This window comes from Lathyrus oleraceus, chromosome 1 (assembly GCF_024323335.1).
Source record: "Lathyrus oleraceus cultivar Zhongwan6 chromosome 1, CAAS_Psat_ZW6_1.0, whole genome shotgun sequence".
NCBI classification, from domain to species: Eukaryota; Viridiplantae; Streptophyta; class Magnoliopsida; order Fabales; family Fabaceae; genus Lathyrus; species Lathyrus oleraceus.
In genome coordinates this window covers 116,133,306-116,157,314 of record NC_066579.1, presented here as the reverse complement: position 1 = coordinate 116,157,314, position 24,009 = coordinate 116,133,306, and the positions used below count along the sequence as shown (strand labels likewise).

At 33.8% G+C, this 24,009-nt stretch overlaps 1 protein-coding gene across 1 annotated transcript; it reads left to right on the top strand.

The window, feature by feature from the left end:
• Nucleotides 1-4,339: 4,339 nt before the first annotated feature.
• Nucleotides 4,340-5,190, top strand: LOC127115507 (protein GLUTAMINE DUMPER 5-like). Its single transcript, XM_051047036.1, has one exon. It carries the CDS (start codon nucleotides 4,527-4,529, stop codon nucleotides 4,818-4,820), a length of 294 nt encoding a protein of 97 aa, XP_050902993.1. The 5' UTR covers nucleotides 4,340-4,526; the 3' UTR covers nucleotides 4,821-5,190.
• Nucleotides 5,191-24,009: the final 18,819 nt, after the last annotated feature.

Here is a 24,009-nt window from a genome sequence, read left to right as displayed (position 1 = left end):
CAGAAATTCTATGGCAGTGAGGGTTTGCATCAGTCTAGCAAAGTTTGGACAAGGTGTTGATCTTGATTCTGAAGCCTTGAGCTTGTTTAAATAGGCAATGAATTTGATTTTTGTACCACTTGAAATTTGGCCAAATTTAGAAACCTCATTGCATGGGTGCATGGGCAATGATTTAGGCCTAAGGACTGATGTAATCCAACTCCAGTTCGTGTGCAAAGTGTACTGAAATCATCATGCGGAAGCATGCAAAGAAGAATAATCATTTGAATCTGAATCTTGCCAAAACACTTCCCACAATGGAGCCATGCACAAGTCCCTCAATTTTGATCCAAATGAGATGATCTTGGACTTTCTGGAAATGTGAGATCAAGGGGAACAACTTTCATGTTGAACACTTTTTCATTTGAATCTTTGATCATGATGAATTTTGAGGTGGAAGTTTGGAAAATCAAACATATTTGAAAATTTTCTAAGTCCCAAATCAAATGTTCACTTCTTCCACCTTGAATAACTTTTTCTTTGGACTTTAAATTAAAAACGTTCCTTCATCAAAGTTGTATCTCTTTCAAACCTATTAAATTTGATCACCAATTTAACCTCATTTGGGTTTGGAATGAAGGCGTTATGCATTTTAGAAGTTGAGGAAAATCACTTGTTCAATAACATTGGTCAAAAGTGACCTATAATGTTTCCTCTTGGCACATGTATTTTCAAGTTGAATTTGAACTTCCTACACACATAAAAGTTAAATTAGAAATCTTGAATTTAATCATGGAATTTGAATAGCTTTCATCTCTAAAAATTTAGCAAGTTATGGTCTTGGGAAGTTGACCTCCAGACTAGGGTTCAGACAAAATGACCTATAATCTTTCACCATAAAATATGATTTTCCAAGCAAAAATATATCTTTACCTCAACATGAAAGTTGTTTTTAATGTCATTTTGAGTAATATTTCTCTTGGAATCATTTTCATATGACAAAAATTATAGGAGATAGGGTCTAGGGAACCCCAGTTTTGACTAGTTGACTTTCCTTGGTCAACCAGCACGAACCAACTTACTAACTTGACATTCTCTTGACTTTTAGGACTCATGGAGGATAATATATGTGTAGGATGATGTAATATGGAGTATACCTTGAAATATTTGATCAATTCTTAAAGAAACTTGTTGAAGAAGTTACACAAGATACCCAGATGAATTAGGGTTTCCAAAGCAAACAAACTCCAAATTCTTGATGATTTCTTGATCAAAATGTGAAGATCATGGGGCTCCATATATGATGCCTAAAACCAATGTGAACCATCTCTTGGTTGAACTCCTAGAATTGAGGGTCTCAAACCCTAGATGTGAGCTTGATGGAGCATAAGTGAGCACACACACTACCTACAAAAGTAACAAACTATACATTGACATATTTTTGGTATTTTGGTTAGTAAATAATGAAAAATAAAGTATGATACAATAAAAAGTGTGCTTGGTGATCTCTCCCAATGCAAACCCAATGAATGAGGGATAAGGAGGATGCCAATGTGTGATCCTAATGCTAATGCATATGATGAGATTGCATGAGAGATCTTAGGGTCAAAATTGGGGTCTTACAATCGCTAAGCCCTAGTGATTGGTAATTAATCCAATTATCAATGTTGAATATTATACCTCAACTAGACAAACCTTCTATGACAAGTTATTGAAACATAGAGATGTACATAAATAAATAACAAGGACTCTAAACCCTATCGCTCTAAATCTTCAATGAATATTGCTTGCCTTCCAATGCATGTCTTAAGCTCCATATATAGCAAAAGTAATATGGGTTTTTCACCTTGTATATTATCCTTAATTTCGTCCAAAATCTTTGCACAATCAGTTGAATATTATTTGATCCATAAATATCTCCAACTGAAAATATGATTTGGTTTAATTCAAATTCAAATTGTAATCACATTTAAACTTTATTTGATCTTCACAATTGTCCAACAAATCAAATAATCATATTGCTAGATAAAAGTAATAAAATCTAACTAAATCTTCAACAGAAAATTCGTTCCAAAATGCAGGAATCTTGCCTATTGAGAAAGGCTCATATGTCATATCCACATGTGTCCCTTTTGCGCCAGAAAATCATCTTGAAGCAAGTTGACAAACTTGAACACTTATTCATCTTGTTATTTTGCAAAATCAGTCAATCCAAAAGAAACAACACCCGTGATTAGTTTTTAAAACACATTTGTATATATTGAATAATATTGATGAAATTCAACCTTACTTATCCGCTCACAAAACACTTATCAAGGAAAAGTTCTCCTGGATGATTGACTAGTGGTTGTTGAAAGATCATAACAATAGTTTCATAAATTGATTTAGTGAAAGGATTTCTAATAATAGGAGTGCATGTGAGACAATTAAATAGATGTCATATATGCCTAAGTTTAATGTAATAACTTGGACTGCATATGACATTAGTAAATTTTCCTTTTATAGAAAATCAAAGGATGATCCTAGTACAACGCTAAATAATGGAGTTATGGTTGATTCTGAATCCATGCACTTCTCTAGTTCGATAGATAAGAATCCTTTAATTGCCACTAGACTATACTTTGTGGTTATTAAGGAGATTTGCGAGATTGGTTATGTTGTATTAAAAGTACCTTTATTTAAATGCAAGTAGATTGGCAATAACACTAGTGTACAAACTGATGAGTTGGGATTCACATGGGTCAATATTCGCAAGGCAACTTATATGAACGAACCTTTCATCATGGCATCCTAAGCAAAATAAGTGTTGTATCTCACTGATCCTTCTAACAATAGATAACCAATTATTCTCCATGAAAAACAAATTCCTCATAATGACAAAATTCAGGATTTAACTCTTATATTCCCGAGACCCCTTCTTTTGTAACACATGTGCATACTTCATACGAGCAAAATGATACAGATGATGCACATGTTATTTGTTTATATCATCAAGAAGACATATGAAAAAACTAATTAGTAAATATTTTTTATTGATTATTTATAATTCGTTGTTTGTTATAATTTCTTAAGGGTTTCTACATGTGTGCCAACAAGTGTTATACTAAGAAGTATTGTTATTTCAACTTATAGGTATTTAAAGACAAAACACCAAAATACGTCCATTCACATTGTGCATCTAGCTTCTTTTATCAAGTGCACACTAATTTTATATGTTGATTGTTTCCTTGTTTGATGTTATAATTTCTAAGTGTTTTGTACATGTATGTCAATAAGTGTTAGACTCACAAGTAGTATTATTTCAACTTATAGGTGTCTAAAGACAAGATACCAAAAGACGCTCGTTCATGTTATGCTTCTTGCTTCCTTTTGATTAATAAATCAAGTGCGCACTAATTTTGTATGTTGGTTGTTTCTTTGTTTGATGTAATAATGTATAAAGTGTGTGCTATTTTGGTTCATAACATTTTCCATTTTGGTTTTGGTTCACAAATGTTCAGTTGTTGTTTTTTATACCTATTCTAGTTCATTAAAATATAGGTTATCATGAAAATTATGTAAATTTAAAAAATATATTTTAATAAAACCAAGTATCTCACCACAGTGCGGAGAAAAGTGATTTTCCTCTATCTATCACCTTGGTTGAAAGCCACAGCCATGGTGACAAGTTAGTGATACATGCTATTTTAAAAATGAAAAAAATATTGTTATTGGATATCAAACTCATGATCATTCCACTTTTCTCTACAGTCAGATATTTCAACCATGATAAAAAGTGGTGTGATATCCTGTATTTCACATCGGCCATTAGCCTAGGTGAAAAGTAGTGCACTTTCTATTGCATTATACGTAATTACTGACCATCAATTGAAGCGAAATTTTTCTCCCAACCATAATAGATGTTTTTTCTAGTGGTGTTTTTTTTACAAACAAAACTTTGTTTATACTCTAAAGGGATACTCTATAATTGCCTTCTTTTTAGGGTATGGATTGCCTTCTTGGCGGTATTAAATTTAAGGTCTTACACTTGTACCCCATATCTAATTCAGACGCTTTAGTTAAGAGATTAAAATTCAACTACGGCATTCAACTTTTATCGTCTCCGACAAGTCTAGTACGCTATAAAGGAAAACGTAATGCAGCAAAAGAACGTATGCAATTGTTTGAGATAAACTCCTGGCCACTCCTTTTATTTTTGACAATGATAGAATTGATAGCTAGCCCAAATGTCAACCAATGAAAAAACTTTCATATTATGCAAAAAGAAATTTTTTTTGCTCGTGATTGGATATATTATATGCTTCATCACACAGCACGAAAGAATCAATTATCAAAAATTGTTAATTAAAACTATATAGCCAAAATTTGAAGTAAGAAATAAACAGAAATTTCTACCACAATTCCACTTGTGGGCCATTTACGTGCAACTTCATAAATCATAGAACTTCCATTCATTGTGTTGCTTTAACATGCACTATAAATTAATTCCCTCTTTTTTAATCGAGGAAATTTTTTTGTTTTCTTTTGTAAGTGTTAGTAATTGAAATATGGATGTAGCTGCTGGTGGTGGTTTCAAAAACGTTGCTTCTCCTATTCCTTACATTTTTGGTAGCATAGTTCTCATGCTTGCAATTGTAACATTTGCATTAGTTATTCTAGCTTGTTCTTGTCAAGAAAATTCATCATCTACCATTTTATCAAACGAAGATAAATCTATGAAGAATGTGGAAATGGTGGTGGATTTAGAGCCTAAGATTGTTGTCATTATGGCTGGAGATAGTAACCCTACATACTTGGCTAAACCTGTTTCATCAACATGCCATAGTGAAGAAATGGTTTAGACCTAAGCAAGTTTTTAAATTGGGATTGTCTCGCGGTTACGATGCGGATATTATATTGTGGAAAACGTTGCTGATTCATTCAAACTTACAGTTATGGAAAATTCAAACCATGGAAGTATGTCATAATTGAAATCATCAGCACAATGGACGGAAAATAAAGAAGAAATAAAAATATCTATTATTAATGTTTCCTTGTCCATTGATGCTTATTTGTATCATGTATTTAAACTCATGATGATTGTGTGAGATGTGAAATCTTAGAGTAGAAATTATATGAAGTATATGTGATTGTTTTAGATTTTGTAGGAATGATTTTGAAATAATTTATTTATTAAAGTTTGGTTTTTTTGATAGTAAAGTTGAATTGGTTCTATTGAGTAGAGAATATGTGTATATCTTTACCATAAACCTTATGTTAGAAAAGAATATTACTATCATTAAATAGAAATATATTATTTTGTCATGTCATACAAATAGTTTAAAATTTTTAATTTTATTTGACGAATGCATGATCGTCATTGATTAACAATATAAAATAAATTTACACTGTCCGTCAGTGCATCACCCATTTTTTTAATAGACTTCCTTAGATGATGCATCATGAAATGACATCCAGGTGATACATAATTTCTTAAGCTCAAATTTTGAGACACTTACATAATATTCCCTTTGTCTCTCTTTTTATTATTAGTCCATGTTATAGAATATCTTATTTATATTATAATATCTTAGAATAAATTAGTTTGATTATAATTGAATTGATCTGTTTAATCTTGAAGGTGACGCGACAATTCGACTGTTTTGCATAATTTTAGGTAGTACTACGAAATGTCTTAAAGAGAGCGACATAGTCTGCAGTTCGACCCAGTAATTTCTTTTGTGGTTGATTTTCAAAATCGTAAAACAATAATTTTAAGACGTTTGAAAAACTGTCATGGCTACCGAAGAAGTTATTGGTAATTATGTGGCCTCTCTCTCTCTCTCTCTGACAAACAATTTAATTTTGAGGATTCTCACTTCAAATATTGGTCAACTAAAATGAAAATTTTATTATACCTTAAAGAAGGTTGCCCACGTTTTGACTCAGGACAATCTTGTTATTCCTTATGGATCAACTGAACAAATTAATAGGGACAAACCTGTTAAACTCGTATGAATTAGACTCTGCAGCAAAAGTTAAAGTGGATGATTTACAATTCAAAAAAGAAATTTTCATCTGAAAAGATAAAGATTATCTTTGCAAAACCATATTCTGAACAGGCTTATTGACAATCTGTGTGATTACTACAGTAATTGCAAGACTGCTAAACATGTATGGGAAGTTCTATAAAAGAAATATGATAATGAAGAAGCTGGAACAAAGAAGTGTGTCATAAGCCACTACTTAAAATATCAGATGGTAGAAGATCCGTGGAAGCACAAGGCCATGAACTTCAAAATACTTCTCATGAAATAATTACAAAAGGTATGTGTTTAGATGAACAATTTTAAATTGCTTTTATTATTGACAAATTACCCCCTAGTTTGAAAGTTTTTTAAAATTTTGTTTCACCACAAGATAAAATAATTTTTAATTGAGAGTCTGATTATTCGCCTTCGAGTTGAAGAAGAATCTCATAGAAAAGATAAAAAAGAAAAGTCTTGGTTGTTTCAAAAAAAAAAAATTGGTTTAGTTCTAAAGCCATTTGGCAAATGATTAAAGAATCAGAACCACAATGTGTGAACCGAATTAAGAATGAGAACCCTTCAAGGGCCCCTGTTACTCCAATTGATAGGCAACAAGTACCACCATAAAGAAATGACACTGGTGTTTTCTCTTGCTTCAATTGTAGAAAACTAGGTCATATAATTAAGAAATTTAAGATCGAGTCTAAACCTTGTGTTGCCCCTAATGCATAGGTTAACTTAATTAATGAGTAATTTATTGTTTTGATTACTAAAATCAACATGATTGGTGAATCTGATGGTTGGTGGATAGACATTGTCTCTTCTCGTCATGTTTGTTATGATCGTGTAATGTTCAAAACATACACGAATAAGAAAGTGTTTTTGGGAGTTTTCCATAACACTAAAGTTGACGGTATTGGAGAAGTGGACCAGTGTCCACCTCTGAAAAGACTTTAATCTTGAAGGATATCATGTATACTTCAAAGATTATAAAGAATCTTGTTTATGGTTTTCTTCGAAAAAAGTCAAGGTTTAGTCATTCTATTGGCGTAGATTTGTACACAATCACTAAACATGATATTTTTGTGAAATTGCTATGTTTAAGACTTTTATGAATGAAATTGAAATTCAATTTAGTAACAAGATTGGGAGACTTTGTTGTGATATAGGAACTGAATATTATTTTAGTTTATTTAATGAATTTTAAAAACAACATTGAATTATACACAAAACGACTGCACCATATTCTCCTGAAATGAATGGTAAAGAAGAAAGAAAGAATAGAACTCTACTGAACTTGTTGAAATTATGTTAAATTCTGGTGTTCCACCTCACTAATAGGGGGAATTTTTTTATTGTTTGCTATGTCCTGAATCGAGTTCCCAAGTCAAAAAGCAAGATCTCTCCTTATGAGATATTAAAGAAAAGACAATCAAACTTGTATTATTTAATAACTTGGGGTTGTCTGGCTTATGTCAGAATTCCGGATCTGAAGTGAGTCAAACTCGCTAGTTGAGCATATGAATGTGTATTCATTGGGTATACAACAAATAGTAAAGCATATAAATGTTATAACCTAAATGCTAAAGTGATCATATAATCAAATGATGTTGAATTCTATGAAGACAAATTTCCTTTCAAATCGAGAAATAATGGAGGCACTGAATCGAATCACATTCCTATGATAAGAAGCACTAAAACAACAACGAAGTAAAAACATAACTTCGAAGAAGTAAATGCGTAAGAGTTACTAAAGATTATGAAGCCGATTATGCAACCTATATAGTAGAGGAAGATCTAGCAAATATTCAAGAAGCCTTGTAATGTCTGGATGCATATTTATGGCAAGAAGCTATTAACTATGATATAAATTCTCTAGAATCTAACATGACCTGACACTTAGTAGACTTGCCTCCTGGTTGTAAACCAATTGGTTGTATATGGGTTTTGAAAAAGAAACTAAAACCCGATGGAACTCTTGATAAACACAAGGCTTGGCTTGTAGCCAAGGGTTTTAGGCAAAGAGAAAATATAGAATTCTTTGACACATTTTCTCCAGTCACTAGAATTACATCCATTAGGGTATTAATTTCAATTTTCGCCATTTATAACTTAATAGTACACCAAATGAATGTAAAGACAACTTTTTTTAATGGTGACTTAGATGAAGAAATCTATATGGACCAACCATAAGAGTTTATGATTCACGAGAAAGAAAATAAGGTCTGTAAGTTAAACAAGTCTTTGTATAGTCTAAAACAAGCGTCTATGCAATAAAATGAAAAGTTTGAAAACTTAATAATATCGAATGGGTACAAAGTGAATGAAAGTGACAAATATGTTTATTACAAATATGAGAATCGCATTTGCACTATCATATGTCTTTATGTAGACTATTTATTCATATTTAGATTAAACATTTAGGTCGTTAATGATGTGAAATCATTGTTGAGCAACAACTTTGATAGGAAAAACCTCAAAGAAGCGAGTGTGATTCTTGGAATCATTATAAAGAGAAGATCTTAAATGAATATAACTACTTTGATTGTAAACCCGCTTGCACACCATACGATCCAAGTGAAAAACTGTTTAAGAACACTGATGATAGTTTCAAACAAATAGAATATGCGAGCATCATTGGCAGTCAAGTATGCCACTGATTGTACTAGACCCGACATTGCATATGTCATAGGATTGGTGTGCAGGTTTACTAGTAAATTGAGTAATGAGTATTGGAAAGCTATAGAGCGATTCATGTGGTACCTTAAAAGGACTATGAATCTCGGTTTTTATTATCAGAGATTTCCTGTTGTACTTGAAGGATACAATGATGCAGGATTGGAATACCTTATCTGATGATTTCAAAGCAACGAGTGGATATATATTTAGTATCTTGGAAATCAAAGAAATAAACTATCTTGGCTCAATTCACTATGGAGTATGAGATGATAGCATTAGCGACTGCTAAGGAATAAGTAAGTTGGTTAAGATGCTTGCTAGCTGAGATACCTTTGTGGGGAAAACCTATGCCAGCTGTGTTGATCAACTACGATACTACCACGGTCATTGTAAAAGTTAAGAACAATTATTATAATGGAAAAAGACTTCAAATTAGAAGAAAGCATAACACTACTAGAGATTGTATCTCTAAAGGAGATCTAAGAATGGATCATGTATGCACTGATGTAAATTTAGCAGATCTTTTGACGAAAGGATTTGCTAGAGAGAAAGTCCAAAATACATCAAAGAAGATGGTACTAATTGTGTCACTCTTGTTGAATATGAGTCCTACTTGCTACGTAAAGGTTCAAGTGGTAGACACATTTGTTTATGTATAATCTTATAAACGTTTGATGTTACTTCTAAAACACTTTTTTAAATTCAAGTGGGGTATTGTTGAAACATTATGTCAATAATCCAATATGGGGAGATGAATTTGAAAAGTTCCTTAAGTCCCACATTGTGCGTTAGTTGAAAAAACTCAGTACCACATTGCTTAGGTGAGATATCTTAGCTACCTCACTTCATTATATAAGGAAATTCTTTGTTTCATTCCAAAACACACCAAAAAACTCTTTTTGTTGAGTTTTTCCATCCTCACTCTCATAATTCTACGTCTTTCGAATTGTTGAAGCACCAACTTTTTCCCCTTTCTTTCTACTCGTTGAATTTTATGAGTATTTTCTTGAATTCTCTTTAGAGAATTATGCTCATTTCTCCTTGTTTGAGTTGAGAAATTACAAGTATTAATTTTTGGATTCTCTTTGGAGAATTATTTGAATTTCTCTTGTTTGAGAAATTATTTTGAATGGTCAAATGAACATTATTGAACTCTCTTTGGACAATTATTAGAATTTATCTTGATTTGAGAAATTATTATGACTAGTCGTTATACCAAATACTACGAGTGATATTTATACCATATTTGAATGGTCTTTGTACTATCTGAGGGTGTATTTCTAGATCGATTATCTATTATGCAAGTAGTAATCATATCATATTTCACTATGGTTGAAGCTTGAAATCCTTGTGAAATTATTTCCCACAAAATTAAAACATAACAAGTACTTTATTTTGTTCATTACACACAAGGGTGCCCTAGCGAACGAGACGATACCGATTGAGAAATCTTCACCATCTTCATTCATTTCTAGAAACAAAGATCATTTATGGAAACAAAGTTGTCATCCTCTTCGAGTTACGGAACATTACCATTCTCTCTCTCTCTCTCTCTCTCTCTCTCTCTCTCTCTCTCTCTCTCTCTCTCTCTCTCTATCTATCTATCTATCTATCTATCTATCTATCTATCTATCTATCTATCTATCTATCTATCTATCTATATATCTCTATCTATCTATCTATCTCTCTCTCTCTCTCGCTCTCTCTAACACTTCTAAATGTTTATTTTCTTCGCTAAGATTATTTATCATTCTTTCTCTGACGCTTCTAGATGTTTATGTTCATCGCTAGGGTTACTTGTTTCTTTTTTTAATAGATAAATGATGATGGCTTTTGTTTCATTTCATGAATCAATACTTTCGCCATTGATATTGTCATGTGTATTATTCATGTTGCCATGTTCATGTTATATTCACATTTTGTGAATATGCTTTAGGTTTTGGTGTTGAATATGCATATGCATATAATCATATTAGGATGTTATGTGTGTAGTATTAGTGTATCATTCATATTAGTCTTTTGATATAAATTTCAGAATTTGTTATGGGTCGTAGTTGGATGAAAGCTGGTAGATTAGGTCCGGTGTATGAGAAAGGAGTTCTTGAATTCCTTGAATTCACCGTAAAAATGTTTCCGACAATAATGGTATCTTTTATTGTCCTTGTGTTATTTGCGGGAATATCAAAAAGCAGTAAAAGAAAGAAATATTACATCACATATGTTGTGATGTGATATGTCAAAATTATACAACATGAATGTGGCATGGAAAAGTGGATAATAATAGAAATGTGACATCGCAAATAGATAAAGATGATGAAGATATGTATGATCGACTAGAAGATATGTATGAGCTTGTAGTGCTTGTATTGAGTCTTGAATTCTTTTCCTTTCGACGATCCTAATCTCATGCACCTCCAACAAACCAACCAAATCTTCAAGTTTTAGGGTTTTAAGATTGTTATATTCTTGAATAGTTATGATAACGTGATAAAATTGAGAGGTCAACATACGCATTACCTTCTCAACTATCATCTTATCAGTTAGGGTTTCACCATAACCCTTCATGAGATGGACGAGTTTCTGTACCTTCGACATATAGTCTGTAATCTTTCTGTATTCTCCCATCGACACTAATTCATATTGTCGTTGCAAAGTTTGCAACATGACAATCTTGACTTTCTCACCTTCTTCATAGTACTTGATAAGAATATCGCATGCCTTCTTCGTCGATTCAGCATAAACGATTCTGTAAAATTAGTTGCATCAACCGCCAATTAGATGTAAAACGCCGCCTTGTAATCCTTCTTCTTGGCATCCTTATGAGCGGTTCTCTGTGCGTCGGTTGCTTCTTCATCAATCGCAGGAACACCATTAGTAACCACTTCTAGGGTTTCATGAAAGTCAAACAAAGATTGCATATGTTTTCTCCATCGAAGCCAATTCTTGCCGTCAAGAGTTGGAAGGGAGTTTGGTAAATTTATGTTACCATTCATCTTTGCAGCGATTGGTCAACAACAACCCACGTTCCCAGAAACATGACCTCTGATGTGTGATTCTTGAAAACACGATCAAAAACCTAACCAAAGCTCTAGGTACCAATTTGTTAGTATTCCTTTTATTTTTTGAGATAAACTCTTGGACACTCCTTTTATTTTTGACATTTTTGACAATGAAAGAATTGATAGCTATCCGAAATGTCAACCGATGAAAAAACTTTCATATTATGTAAAAAGAAAATTTGCTCATGATTGGATATATTATATGCTTCATCACACAGCAAGAAAGAATCAATTATAAAAATTTGTTAATTAAAACTATATAGCCAAAATTTGAAGTATAGAATAAACAGAAATTTCTACCACAATTCCACTTGTGGGCCATTTACGTGCATATCTTTACAAATTTGTTGTCATATATTCATAAACTTTCTATGTTAGAAAAGAATATAACTATCATTTGTCTAATATGTGACTTCAATTTTTTCTAATAGACTTCCTTTGATGCTGCATCATAAAGTGACATCCAGGTTATACATAATTTCTTCTGCTCAACTTTTGAGACACTTACATAATATTCCCTTTGTCTCTCTTTTTATTATTAGTCCATGTTATAAAATACCTTATCTATATTATATTAATATTGAATAATTTAGTTTGATTATAATTGAAGTTGGACGATTAATAGAGTTGAGTCCCTTATTCTCTCAAAAAAAACCTACCACGTAAGTAAACGAAAATTTGACACCTTTGTTTATAAATGAAAAGTATGTACATCGAGTCATAATCTCAATCAATGTTACCCTAAAGAAAACCAAATAACTATTCCTCAAGACATATTTAAAAAATAGAATTATAGGCCAAAATCAATTTATCTTTAAAAGAATTCTCTCATGTTCTCTTTTATTACTTTGTCCTTTCTATAAAAGGAAGGGGACCAAACCACACCCTTCAAAAAGGAGTAAATCTAAAATAGGGCAAATTTATTTCTATTGTAAATATAAATAGCTTGATTTTATGTGAGAATGAAGTTAAGACAGGAAAAGCTCAAAGAGATTAGATCAATGGAGGTAAAATTGGCAGCCAATTGAATCCCCGCCTCACTTGTTAGAAAGTTCGGAGAAGTCGAGAGCAATAACGGATGCATAATTGATCGATAAATTAGCAAGTGTACTAATCTGTCAATATAATAATAATGTGAAATCTAAGTATCAATCTCAAGAACTGTTTAACAATACAAAGTTCGTGTTTTAATTTAGTTAAACAAAATATTGAGAATTTTGAATTGGTATTTTTAGTAAAGAAAAATAAATTGCAATTAAAAGTAAATAGTGCAGTTGAACGGTGTAAAAAAATTATGAGTGAACATGCTAGGGAATATGTATGATTGAATTGTTTGACAATAATAATCTGACCTTGCAACAACTTATTTTAACAATTCTGCTACTGGTCCTTAACGGTGTTTGCTCCGAAGTCCTTAGTGAGAAATTCTTTAATCATTTAAATTATCTCATATGACCATAGTAAATTACGTATGAAATCAAACATTAATTTAATCAAGAATATTCTGATTTCCATAGGATATCCCTAGTCCTATGTGATATCTACTATGAAATACTCGCAATTGAGCGTTAACAATGGTGGTCCATGTAACACCCTATTTTTCTAAATATTATTTATATTAATTAATTATAATTTTATTAGTGTATCTAATTATTATTTGTGTGATGATTGAGATGTGTTAGGGAAACAAGGGTGGGTGACCATTGGGCAGAAAGTGTGGAGAGTGATTAGAGGTTGATAGATTTATTTATAATTATTTAATTAATTAAAATAATGTTTTAGTGTTATTATTTAAATGAAATAATAAAATAAAAGGAAATAATGAGTTTGGGGTGCGAATTGTGAAAAATTAAAATAAATAATGTAAGTTAGTAATAAACTGGGTCTTATGGAATATTAGAAAGATAGAAATTATGTTTTTAATTTAGGAGGAGAGAAGTGGAGAAAAAAGTTTACAGTAGGTGAAAGTTTTGGAATTGAAGAAAAAGTTTCTTCATGAGAGCTCTAAGGAAAGAATAACCAAAAGCTTGAATTTTTCTGGAATTACAAGGTAAGGGTGAGAATTTGGTTCAATAATAGGGTTATGAATGTAAGGGTAGAGGAAAGTTTAATTCTCTTTGGATTGATGATGAATGTTGATATTTGTTGAATGAAATTTATATTTTAAAGTGTTCATGTATGTCCATCATTGATGATGTTTTAAGGTTTTAGAGATTGATATAATATATAGATCAATTATTATACGAATATAAATAATAATTGATATATGTATGTTTATGACTGAATTTAAAACCATAAAATATTTTTGGTGATGATTTCGTGGACGTTTACGGGGTTGGAGAAGATGAAAATCATGCTGGAAATTTCAGAAAAACAACAACTTTTTGTTAACGCCTTCGTGCACAGTTTTGATCGTAACTTTCAACTTGTAAATTATTTTGAGATGAGCTTTCAAGCATTGGATAGATGAAATAGAGGGCTATAACTTTGTTATAGGGGTAAAATATTTTTGGTGATGATTTCATGGACGTTTTTGGGGTTGGAGAAGATGAAAATCGTGCTGGAAATTTCAGAAAAAACAACAACTTTTTGGTAATGCCTTCACGTATAGTTTTGATAATAACTTTCAACTCGTAAATCATTTTGGGACGGGGTTAGAAGCATTAGGTAGTTGAAACAGAGGGATGTAACTTTATTTTAGGGATAAAATATTTTTAATGATTTTATCATAGGTTGGTAGTAGGTGGGAAAGAAGTGTATGATGTGACGAATATGGACGAGGTCCGTATTGACAAATTATTTGATGTGTTGTGAATGATTAGGATTGTGTGTTTAATTATATTGGTGATAGTCCAAAAGGGTGGATTATGTTACGTATGGTCGAAATTGTGTGATCGATTGTGGATCACTAAATATTATTATAATTGTTATGTTAATTGCATTATTACCATGTCATGCATCCATTGTTGATATGTTGAAGGAGATAAGTCATAGGTCCGAAGGGGGACGAAAGACTTATCCGAAACTCATAAGAGGGAATTCAGGATTCCAAAGAGGAAATCAGGTTCATAAGAAGAACCAAATATTGAATTGATACCACATACATATGAGTCGTTGTCGTTGTCGTGAGTCGCATAACATGAATGAATTATATGTGTGAAATATGACTATGTGTGATGATGGTGTTGTTGTATGTGATGTTGATCATAGTTTAGGAGTGAGAATGTGATATGGTATTATGCATGATTGTGTAGATGTTGTACTCTATTTACATTTTATGTTGTTATTATTGAAATGAGTTATCACCCCTTCTGTTTGAATGTTGCCTTTACATGGGCATCATGCTGATACTCAAGAGTAGAGACACTGTTGTGAGTGGAAGTTAGCTCCTAGAGCTATTTCTTTTAGTTTATTCGTGTTAGCTTTAGTTATGCTTTGATATGTAACACTGAGGAGCGAATTATTTATTTTATGTTGAAATTTCCTAAGAGACAATGCATGCTCTCGTATTTGTTTTATGCTTTGGTGTGATAGCACTTGGAGAAGACTCGTGAGTCATTGCTTTTAATTTTGTTTTGAAAACTATTATGAGATTTTAAATTGTTATGTTTTCTTTATTATGATTTCATTATGCAAATATTCAGATGAGTTGGATGTCGTGTAAACATCCTAAGTGAAAATAAAATATTTTGTTGTAAACCGTGTTACGGAGCAGACTATAATTATTTTGAGTGACACCTTAAGTGATTATATTTTGTTAATTAAATTCATTGATAATTACGTGCGGATTCTTAGGGTGTTACAATCTAGCCTAAATATTAATCGTAAATCAAACTCAGTTATTCTAAAAGTGAAAGCATTAAGAACAAATTGCAAGCAAATCAAATATCATCAAATTATTGTCATTACAAGGTTCAAATCAAAATTATCTCATAAATCCAAATTAGGGACACCCCCTACCATTTTGTGTGTATATGGGGGGTTAGCTACTCATAATAGTAAAGAAAAACAAAATAAAAGATGCAGACATTACAAATTAAGAGATGAAAAGAGGTCATTAATCACTTAGGATTCATGAAATACTTGATCCACAACGAAATTATGAGTTCTCCAGCATTCAAAACGTGTTTTTGCACTGAATATTAGTTCAACCCTTGAAAATTCGCGTTTTTCGGCTAAATAAGTGAAATTTGGGTTTTTCAAATATGTGTCATGTCATACGCGTATGACCTTCTCTTATATGCGTATGACACATTTTCCACTTTCTCATACGCGTATGGCCCAGGGTAAGGCGTACATCCTAGCTAGAGCCACACACGTAAGGGTTTGGCATGCACAATGGGGCTTTAGGTGGTTGGCTTCATACGCATATGGACCTTCCCATACGCGAATAGGAAAAAACCTGCTTTTTTAGTCTCTCTGCTGTTATGCGTATGGTGTCTGATGGTGTTGGGTGGCCATACGCGTATGAGACCCCTCATACGCGTATGGGTAAGAGGTGCTCAATTTTTCTCTTTTTCTCCCGCACATGTTATTTTGTCTAAGATCTTCTCTAATCAATTTCCTCTTGATTCTTCTGACTTGTAAACACATGAAACATTATCTCAAGAGCATAAAATGGCTCAAAAACAATAACACCCTAAGCATATCAAGACATGATAGAAATCTACTAAAAAGAGACCCAAACTTCTACCAAACTAACAGTAATCCACATGCTTTTTGACATTCAGATGATGATAAACCTAACACATATGGTGAATGATCACAACCCCAAACTTAGCTTGTTGTTTTTCCTCAAGCAACTTTTATCACAACAACATCATGTCATCAGTCATCAACAAAACAAAGACTTTAAACACATACCTCTGAGATCTTCCATGATTCTCCTTTGTTGTTACTTTCCGTTTGGCCTGATCATCGAGGTTGAATAATCTGTCACACCTACACTTGATGGTATTATTTCTTCTGTCAGCTCTATTTACATTCTCACCAATTCTCTAAGGTGTTAATGTATATACACATCAGATTCATAGTATGCAATACCATACCATATGCTTGCATAAGCTCCCTTTCAATTACCAAATGCATAATACACACACTTTTGATGTATTTTCATGTTGTAATGGGGCTTGGACTATGGTGGGATATTATATGGATAATTAGGTTAATGGTTAAGAGTAACTGTGATCATTCTTTTCACTATGTTCATTCCAAAGTATCACTGCTGGAATTTCTCCAAGCTTTGCTTTTTCTTGGGTTAGCTGGCCTGGCTTCCTCAGTTTTTGGATTATTCTTTAATTTTTAACATCCAACTGAGTTCTCCTTGATATGAGTGCTTTTCTTTATTATAGAAACTCTTTTTTTCTTCTTTTTTTTTAAGTTGATTTTTCAAATTTTCTCTCTTTTTTTTCCATGTGCACTCACCTTGTTTTTCTTGTTGTACAACTATCCCAAACCTAAATGTTGTTATTCCAGCAACAACCCAAAACATAGAATGGAACACATCCAAAACAAACATAAAAACTCTGAACAGGGTATGTAGGTATTTATGCCATGGGCTAATGATATGGTAAAATCACAAACAATGGGGTACATGATCAAATTGGGCTAACAAAGGATAAATATAATATATGGGATGGCTAGAAAGGCTCAGGGCTAAAAGAAACAACATGCCTCAGTGTGTGTAATCATGTAATGGATATCAGAATAGAGCAAATACAAGTTCTAGATGATAAAAAAACATACTTGAATGCTCTCCCTTATGATAAATATTGTGTTTGAATTTTTTTATCCTCACCATGTTGGTAAGAGCTAACAGTGTCAACAATACCTCTTGTATGATGCAGCTTCGCACTCAATTACAATAATTCAGCACCCCTTTCAGTAGAACTCTAGAAAACCACATCAAATCATTTCAGAGATATCACGATTGATAGGTATTGACATGAAAATGGCATTAAAAAATTTCATCTAGACAATCTTTTTCAACCACTCATGCTAGTAATCATCACTTAAATAACAAAAAACATAAAATAAATTGACTGAAACAAAACAGATATAATATTCAAATCATAGTTTGGGACAATACATTAGAATTGAAATCACGAAAAAGAAGAAGAAAAACCATCTAAAATAAACTAAAAAGAAAACAAATATGATAAAAGAAAGAAAAATAAAACTAATTCTTATCATCTACTCCTTTGTCTGTCATATGTTGGTCAAAGCTAATCATGGTAGTCGGGTGGCAATGGTGCACAAAGGCATAGATAGGGGACATCTGGCCCTGCTGGTCTCTCTTTCATGGACTCTTGAAGGGACTTCGATGTTGCTGGAGAGTGGGCTGAGTGAAGGGAGTTTGATGGGGTTGTTGCTGAACATGTCCTCCAAGATGAATCATGGTCTCAATCCATGGATACTGCTAGCATCCATAATATGGTGTAAGAGGATATCCTGTGAAGCAATCTATGAAGAATTGAAATGTTTCCCACTTGTCCACTTAATGAGTGAGAAAACGCCCTGGTAGTCCAGTGTGCGCATAGAAGTCCTACATGAAGAAGAAGAATATGCTAATTTGGTCCTTATGTGACTAGGAGACCTCATCAATAAGAGGAACTCCCTCAGGTCTGTGATGGGGATGAGGTATGTTGGGTCCCACAGTATTTGTTGGATACTTCTCTGTCTCTAGTACCTCTTCAGCCTGTGTTACCCTCCTAGGGTGGTCAACAATCAAAGCGGCATCCAATGCCCGTGCCAAGTTTATAATGCGGCCATCTATAAACTCCTAGACTCATGCTTTCTTGCACAGCAAGAGGTTCACAAAAGCATTTCCCAGAGACTTCTTATTCATGCTTTGGCCATCTCATCCATATCAGCAGATATAATACACCCGATGTTCATTGGGAGTTGGGTCAGCATCAAATACAAATCATGAGCTCGCATGGTGATGAGCTCATATCCACTCAGATTTGTATCTAGAGTATGGTGCAAAAAATACATCAACACCTTCGGGATGACATCTAAGTCAACAACTTCAATATTCTTAGGAATAGGAGTAGATGCAGGTTGCCAATCTCTCCCCTCTAATACAAGGCGATCCAACATCACTCTTTATGTCCATCCAGTCGTAGAGACAGTCTTATGCAGCAAATACTCATAATTAGGTTCCCTAAACTTCATCTTCAATAACCTGTTCACCGTCCTCCAATAAAACTGGATCTTCTTAGCCACTGTCTGGATTTGACTGTTCAGATAAGTTAGTTTGTGCTTCTTCAGAATAGCATGGATGTAAGGATGCTCATTTGGGTGTAGATTAGAGGCATTTTCCTCAATAATTTTCATGTCTAACAAACTAAAATATCTCTCTTGATGCTCAACAGAGATAAACCTAACAGAATTAAAAGATGAAGAAGAAGAAGTGTCCATGGATGCTGGTGTTGAGTAGATCTATTTTGTATCATAGAAAAAAACTTTGAAAATATAAAAACTAAGAGAAATCTGTTAGAGAATGAAGCAACGTGTATGGCTTAGGGGAAAATGGCAGGAAAATGTTAGAAAAAATATATATATATTGCCTTGTACGCTCCATACGCGTATGGTACGCTTCCAGTAAGGGCCATGCATGTATGATACACTGCTTGATAGAGCCATATGTGTATGACACATCCCATACGTGTATGAGTAGAGGCAAAATTTAGTACAAATTTCATATCACGCATGATACATGTATGCTGTCAGGTGACCATTGCATACGTGTATCACTTGATCATACATGTATGCCCTAGTTTTTTCAACTTCCGTGTGACCTTTGAGATTGCTCATACATGTATCGGGACCTCCATACGTGTAGGAGCTTAGACCTTGAAAAATGCAAATTTTGAATTCCCATAAGCGTGTGGGATGGGTCATACGCGTATGGGCATAAGGCAAAAAAGATTCCAAATTTTTTCTTTTTGTATTTTCCCTGCCTTTCAGAATTTTCCCCTTTTCGCTCGATTTAGAGACAACGACTCTTGAAAAATGACAAACAAGAATTTAAATCACACAACTAAAATAAAGCTAATATTACCTCCCTTCGGTTGCCTCCCAAGAATCGATTTTTATCGTCTATAACTTGATGTATGATTAGTCTATGGTTCTATGAGCCACACCTCTTCCACCAGACCACTCTCTTGTCCTAGGTGGTATGGTTTCAACCTCTGCCCATTTACCTTGAAGGTGTCTCGATTGATATTATTCTTCAACTCAACTACTCCATGTGGGAACACTTTGTTGACAATAAATGGGACAGACCATCTCGACTTCAGCTTTCCAAGGAATAACTTCAACCTGAAATTAAACAAGAGAACCAACTGTCCTTCCAAAACTTCCTTTATTTGAATCTTCTGATCATTCCATTTTTTTGTTTGTTCTTTATAAATATTGGCATTCTCGTAAGCTTGGTTCCTAAATTTTTCTAGCTCATGCAGCTGAAGAATTATGGAATCACCAACTTTAGAGATATCATGATTCAGGAATTTTGAGGCCCATAATGCTTTGTGTTCCAGTTTCAAAGGTAAACGATAAGCTTTTCCATAAACAAATTGAAAAGGGTAAAAGAGAATTGCCATCCAAGGCGCAGCGGAATTTAAAAATTTCTCCATTTAGTGATCCTTACGAATGGGCATGATCAGTGATAGAATCGTTACCCCTTGTGGCGATTCAAACCTTTGGTGCAAATCTCTTGTAACGATCAAAACCTTGGATACAAATCCACGGGGCGATCACGAACGTTGAACGATGACAACGTCTCTACTCAGTCCACACGGACGAATTCCTTTAATCGCAGTGCTAGCTGTTATGAATGAAGGCTTTAAGTGAGAGAAAGAGAGATACGAAATTCCAACTCTTCAGTTGTGTTGTATTCCCATACAATGCTTCTGCACAAGAGCTCTATTTATAGAACCACTTGTGTGGGCTGCAAGCTAAAAAGCTCACTCAAGTCTATATTGCCCATATCTTACAATATGCCAAAATCACTTAAGCTCGTGGTACCTTACCATATTTCGTATTCTACTTAAGGGCACCATACATTATGGTATTCCTCAAATTTTCTATCTCTCATCAATCCGTCCTTTGTGTGTGACCCTATAGGTTTTCGCGGCGTTGGCAATTATATTAAATCACGTATTTAACATAATAAATAGTGAGCGATATCTAGAAACACATCACTGCTACCCAAGTCACGAAAATGTCATGTGATCTGACAAAACCTCCTGTGATAATGATTATGTGTATAATTACCCCTTTGCCCTTATGTCTATATTGAACACAAGGTATAGACCGTGTCATCCTTATCCAGTTCAATATTGGGCCCATAGACATTTATCCTGTTACGCAGGATGGGCAAATTCCATCTAGGTCACTCATGTCCCTCAGCATTCTTCGTGGAGTACCCATCAACTGTCTTTATGGTTATCCAGTTACGGACAATGTTGGATCAGCAATAAAGCACTCGACTCTACATCTAGGATCCATTGTGGTTTCAAGTCGAAGAGTGGTATACACCATTATCACCATGAGAATAACTTATGACACTTTGCATAACTTTCTATATAGTATTCTCATAGCGGGTCAATCCGGTATAAATATTACTCTTAATATTCATACCTATGTTTAAGACTTGATAACTCTTTATCCATGATCCATGAGATGTGATCATCAGTCTACAAACATAATAATCTTAATGCTTTAATGTTATCCCACTTCACAATAAAGCTCGACTACGGATACTTTAAGAATAATGTCCTTATGTTTAATGTGATCTCATGATTAAGTCATACTTGATACATTAAACAGACTAGCTATTCTAGGGACTTTATTAATCAAACATAATAAAGAAAAAGCCTTTTATTAATTAATAAATAATTCGATACAAGTACCGAAAGTATTGGCCTCTAGGGCTTACACCAACAATCTCCCACTAGCACTAGAGCCAATCAGGCATACCCGTAATGCCCATTGATCTAGTATGGCCATCATGCTTCTGCTGCGCAAGAGGCTTTGTTAGTGGGTCCGGAATATTGTCAAGTGTTGGTGCTCTACATATTTTCACATCTCCTCTAAGTATTATCTGTCGAATGAGATGATAACGCCTAAGTATGTGTTTGAATCGTTGGTGAGATCTAGGTTCCTTAGCTTGTGCGATAGCGCCATTGTTATCATAATAGAGACCAATGGGAACCACTATGCTAGGAACTATGTCAAGTTCACTAAGGAACTTTTGATCCAAACAACTTCCTTTGCTGCACTTGAGGCAGCAATATACTCGGCCTCGGTTGTAGAGTCAGGAACTGTATCTTGCTTTGAACTTTTCTAGCTCACAGTGCCACCATTTAAGCAAAAACACATAACCATTGGAATCATGCATATTAAAGAGTCTCAGCACTTTGTTTATGTATGTACTCTAACTTAGGCCAAGCAGTTTTGTGATCTATCTCTATAGATTCTGATTCCTAATATATAGGCTGCTTCACCTAGGTCCTTCATAGAAAAGCATTTCCCCAACCAAGACTTTACTTGTTGCAGGGTAGGGATATCATTTCCAATGAGTAATATGTCATCTACATATAATACCAGGAACACGATCATGCTCCCACTAACCTTCTTGTAGACACAAGGCTCATCTTCGTTCTTGATGAATCCATATTGTTTTACTGTTTCATCAAAACGAAGATTCCATGAGTAGGTCACATGCTCATCTTGATCCATGAGTAATATATCACCTTGATCAGATATCCATATATCTCAGGTAGGTGACGTATCCTGCCTGACCAACGTTGGTCTTGTTCTACTTAAGCAGGTCGCTCTTACACAACTATTTTGTGTTTCCTGCTCTTATTCATCCATAGGTGTATCAATGCCTTGTGATTCTTGAATTTCTTCAAGCTCTACTTTCCTCCCACTGATTCCTTTGGAAATAAAATCCTTTTTCTAGGAAAACTCCAGTTCGAGCGACAAACACTTTGCCCTCAGAAGGATTGTAGAAGTGATACCCTCTTGTTTCTTTAGGATACCTCACAAATAAGCATTTGTCAGATTTAGGCTCAAGCTTAGTTGAATTTTGTCGTTTCACATAAACTTCACAACCCCAAATCTTCATGTAAGACATATGTGGTTTCTTACCACTCCATATCTCATATGGTGTCTTCTCAACCATTTGGATGGAACATAGTTAAGTGTGTAAGCTGCTGTCAATAGTGCATGTCCCCAAAAGGAGTTTGGAAGATCGGCGTGACTCATCATGGATTGGACCATGTCTAACAGGGTTCGATTTCTTCTCTCAGATACACCATTCCATTGGGGTGTTCCAGGAGGAGTGAGTTGGGATAGGATCCCACACTCTTTCAGATGGTCATCAAACTCTAGGCTTAAATACTCACCATCTCGATCTGATCGAAGAGTTTTAATATCCTTACCTAGTTGGTTTTGTACTTCATTCTTGAATTCCTTGAACTTTTCAAAGGACTCTGATTTGTGTTTCATTAAATACACATAACCATATCTACTGAAATCATCAGTAAATATGATGAAGTACTGAAAACCTCCTTTGGCTGGCATGTTCAGTGGTCCACATACATCAGTATGTATGAGGGCCAAAAGATCATTATCTCTTTCACCTTTTCCTGTGAATGGAGACTTTGTCATCTTTCCAATTTAAACAAGATTTGCATGTCTCATATGATTCATAATCAAAAGAGTCCAACAGTCCATCTTTATGGAGTTTGGAAATGCGTTTCTCATTTATGTGGCCTAATCGACAATGCCAAAGGTAAGTTGGATTTAACTCATTAGGTTTCATCCTTTTAGTATTAATGTTATAAATAGGCATTTTAAGATCAAGGACATATAGTCCGTTGTTCATTTGTGCAGAAGCATAGAATATATAATTCAAATAAATTGAGCAACAATTGTTCTTTATTATAAATGAAAAACCAAACTTGTCCAAACAAGAAATGGAAATAATATTCCTGCTAATTGCAGGTACATAATAACAGTTCTCTAACTGAATTATTAAACCACTAGGTAAAGTCAATACATAAGTTCCTACGGCTAAAGCAGCAACCTTTGCTCCATAGCCAACTCGTAGGTCGACTTCACCTTTTGCCAAATCTCTACTTCTTTTTAGTCCCTGCACATTTGTACAAATGTGAGAACCGCATCCAGTATCTAATACCCATGATGCAGAAGTAGATAAATTAATTTCAATAACAAAAATACCTGAAGTTGAAGTCTCTACTCCATTCTTC

What these genes read in the sequence shown, in the direction of transcription:
- LOC127115507 (XM_051047036.1), top strand. Translation starts at nt 4,527, where the DNA reads ATGGATGTAGCTGCTGGTGGTGGTTTCAAAAACGTTGCTTCTCCTATT.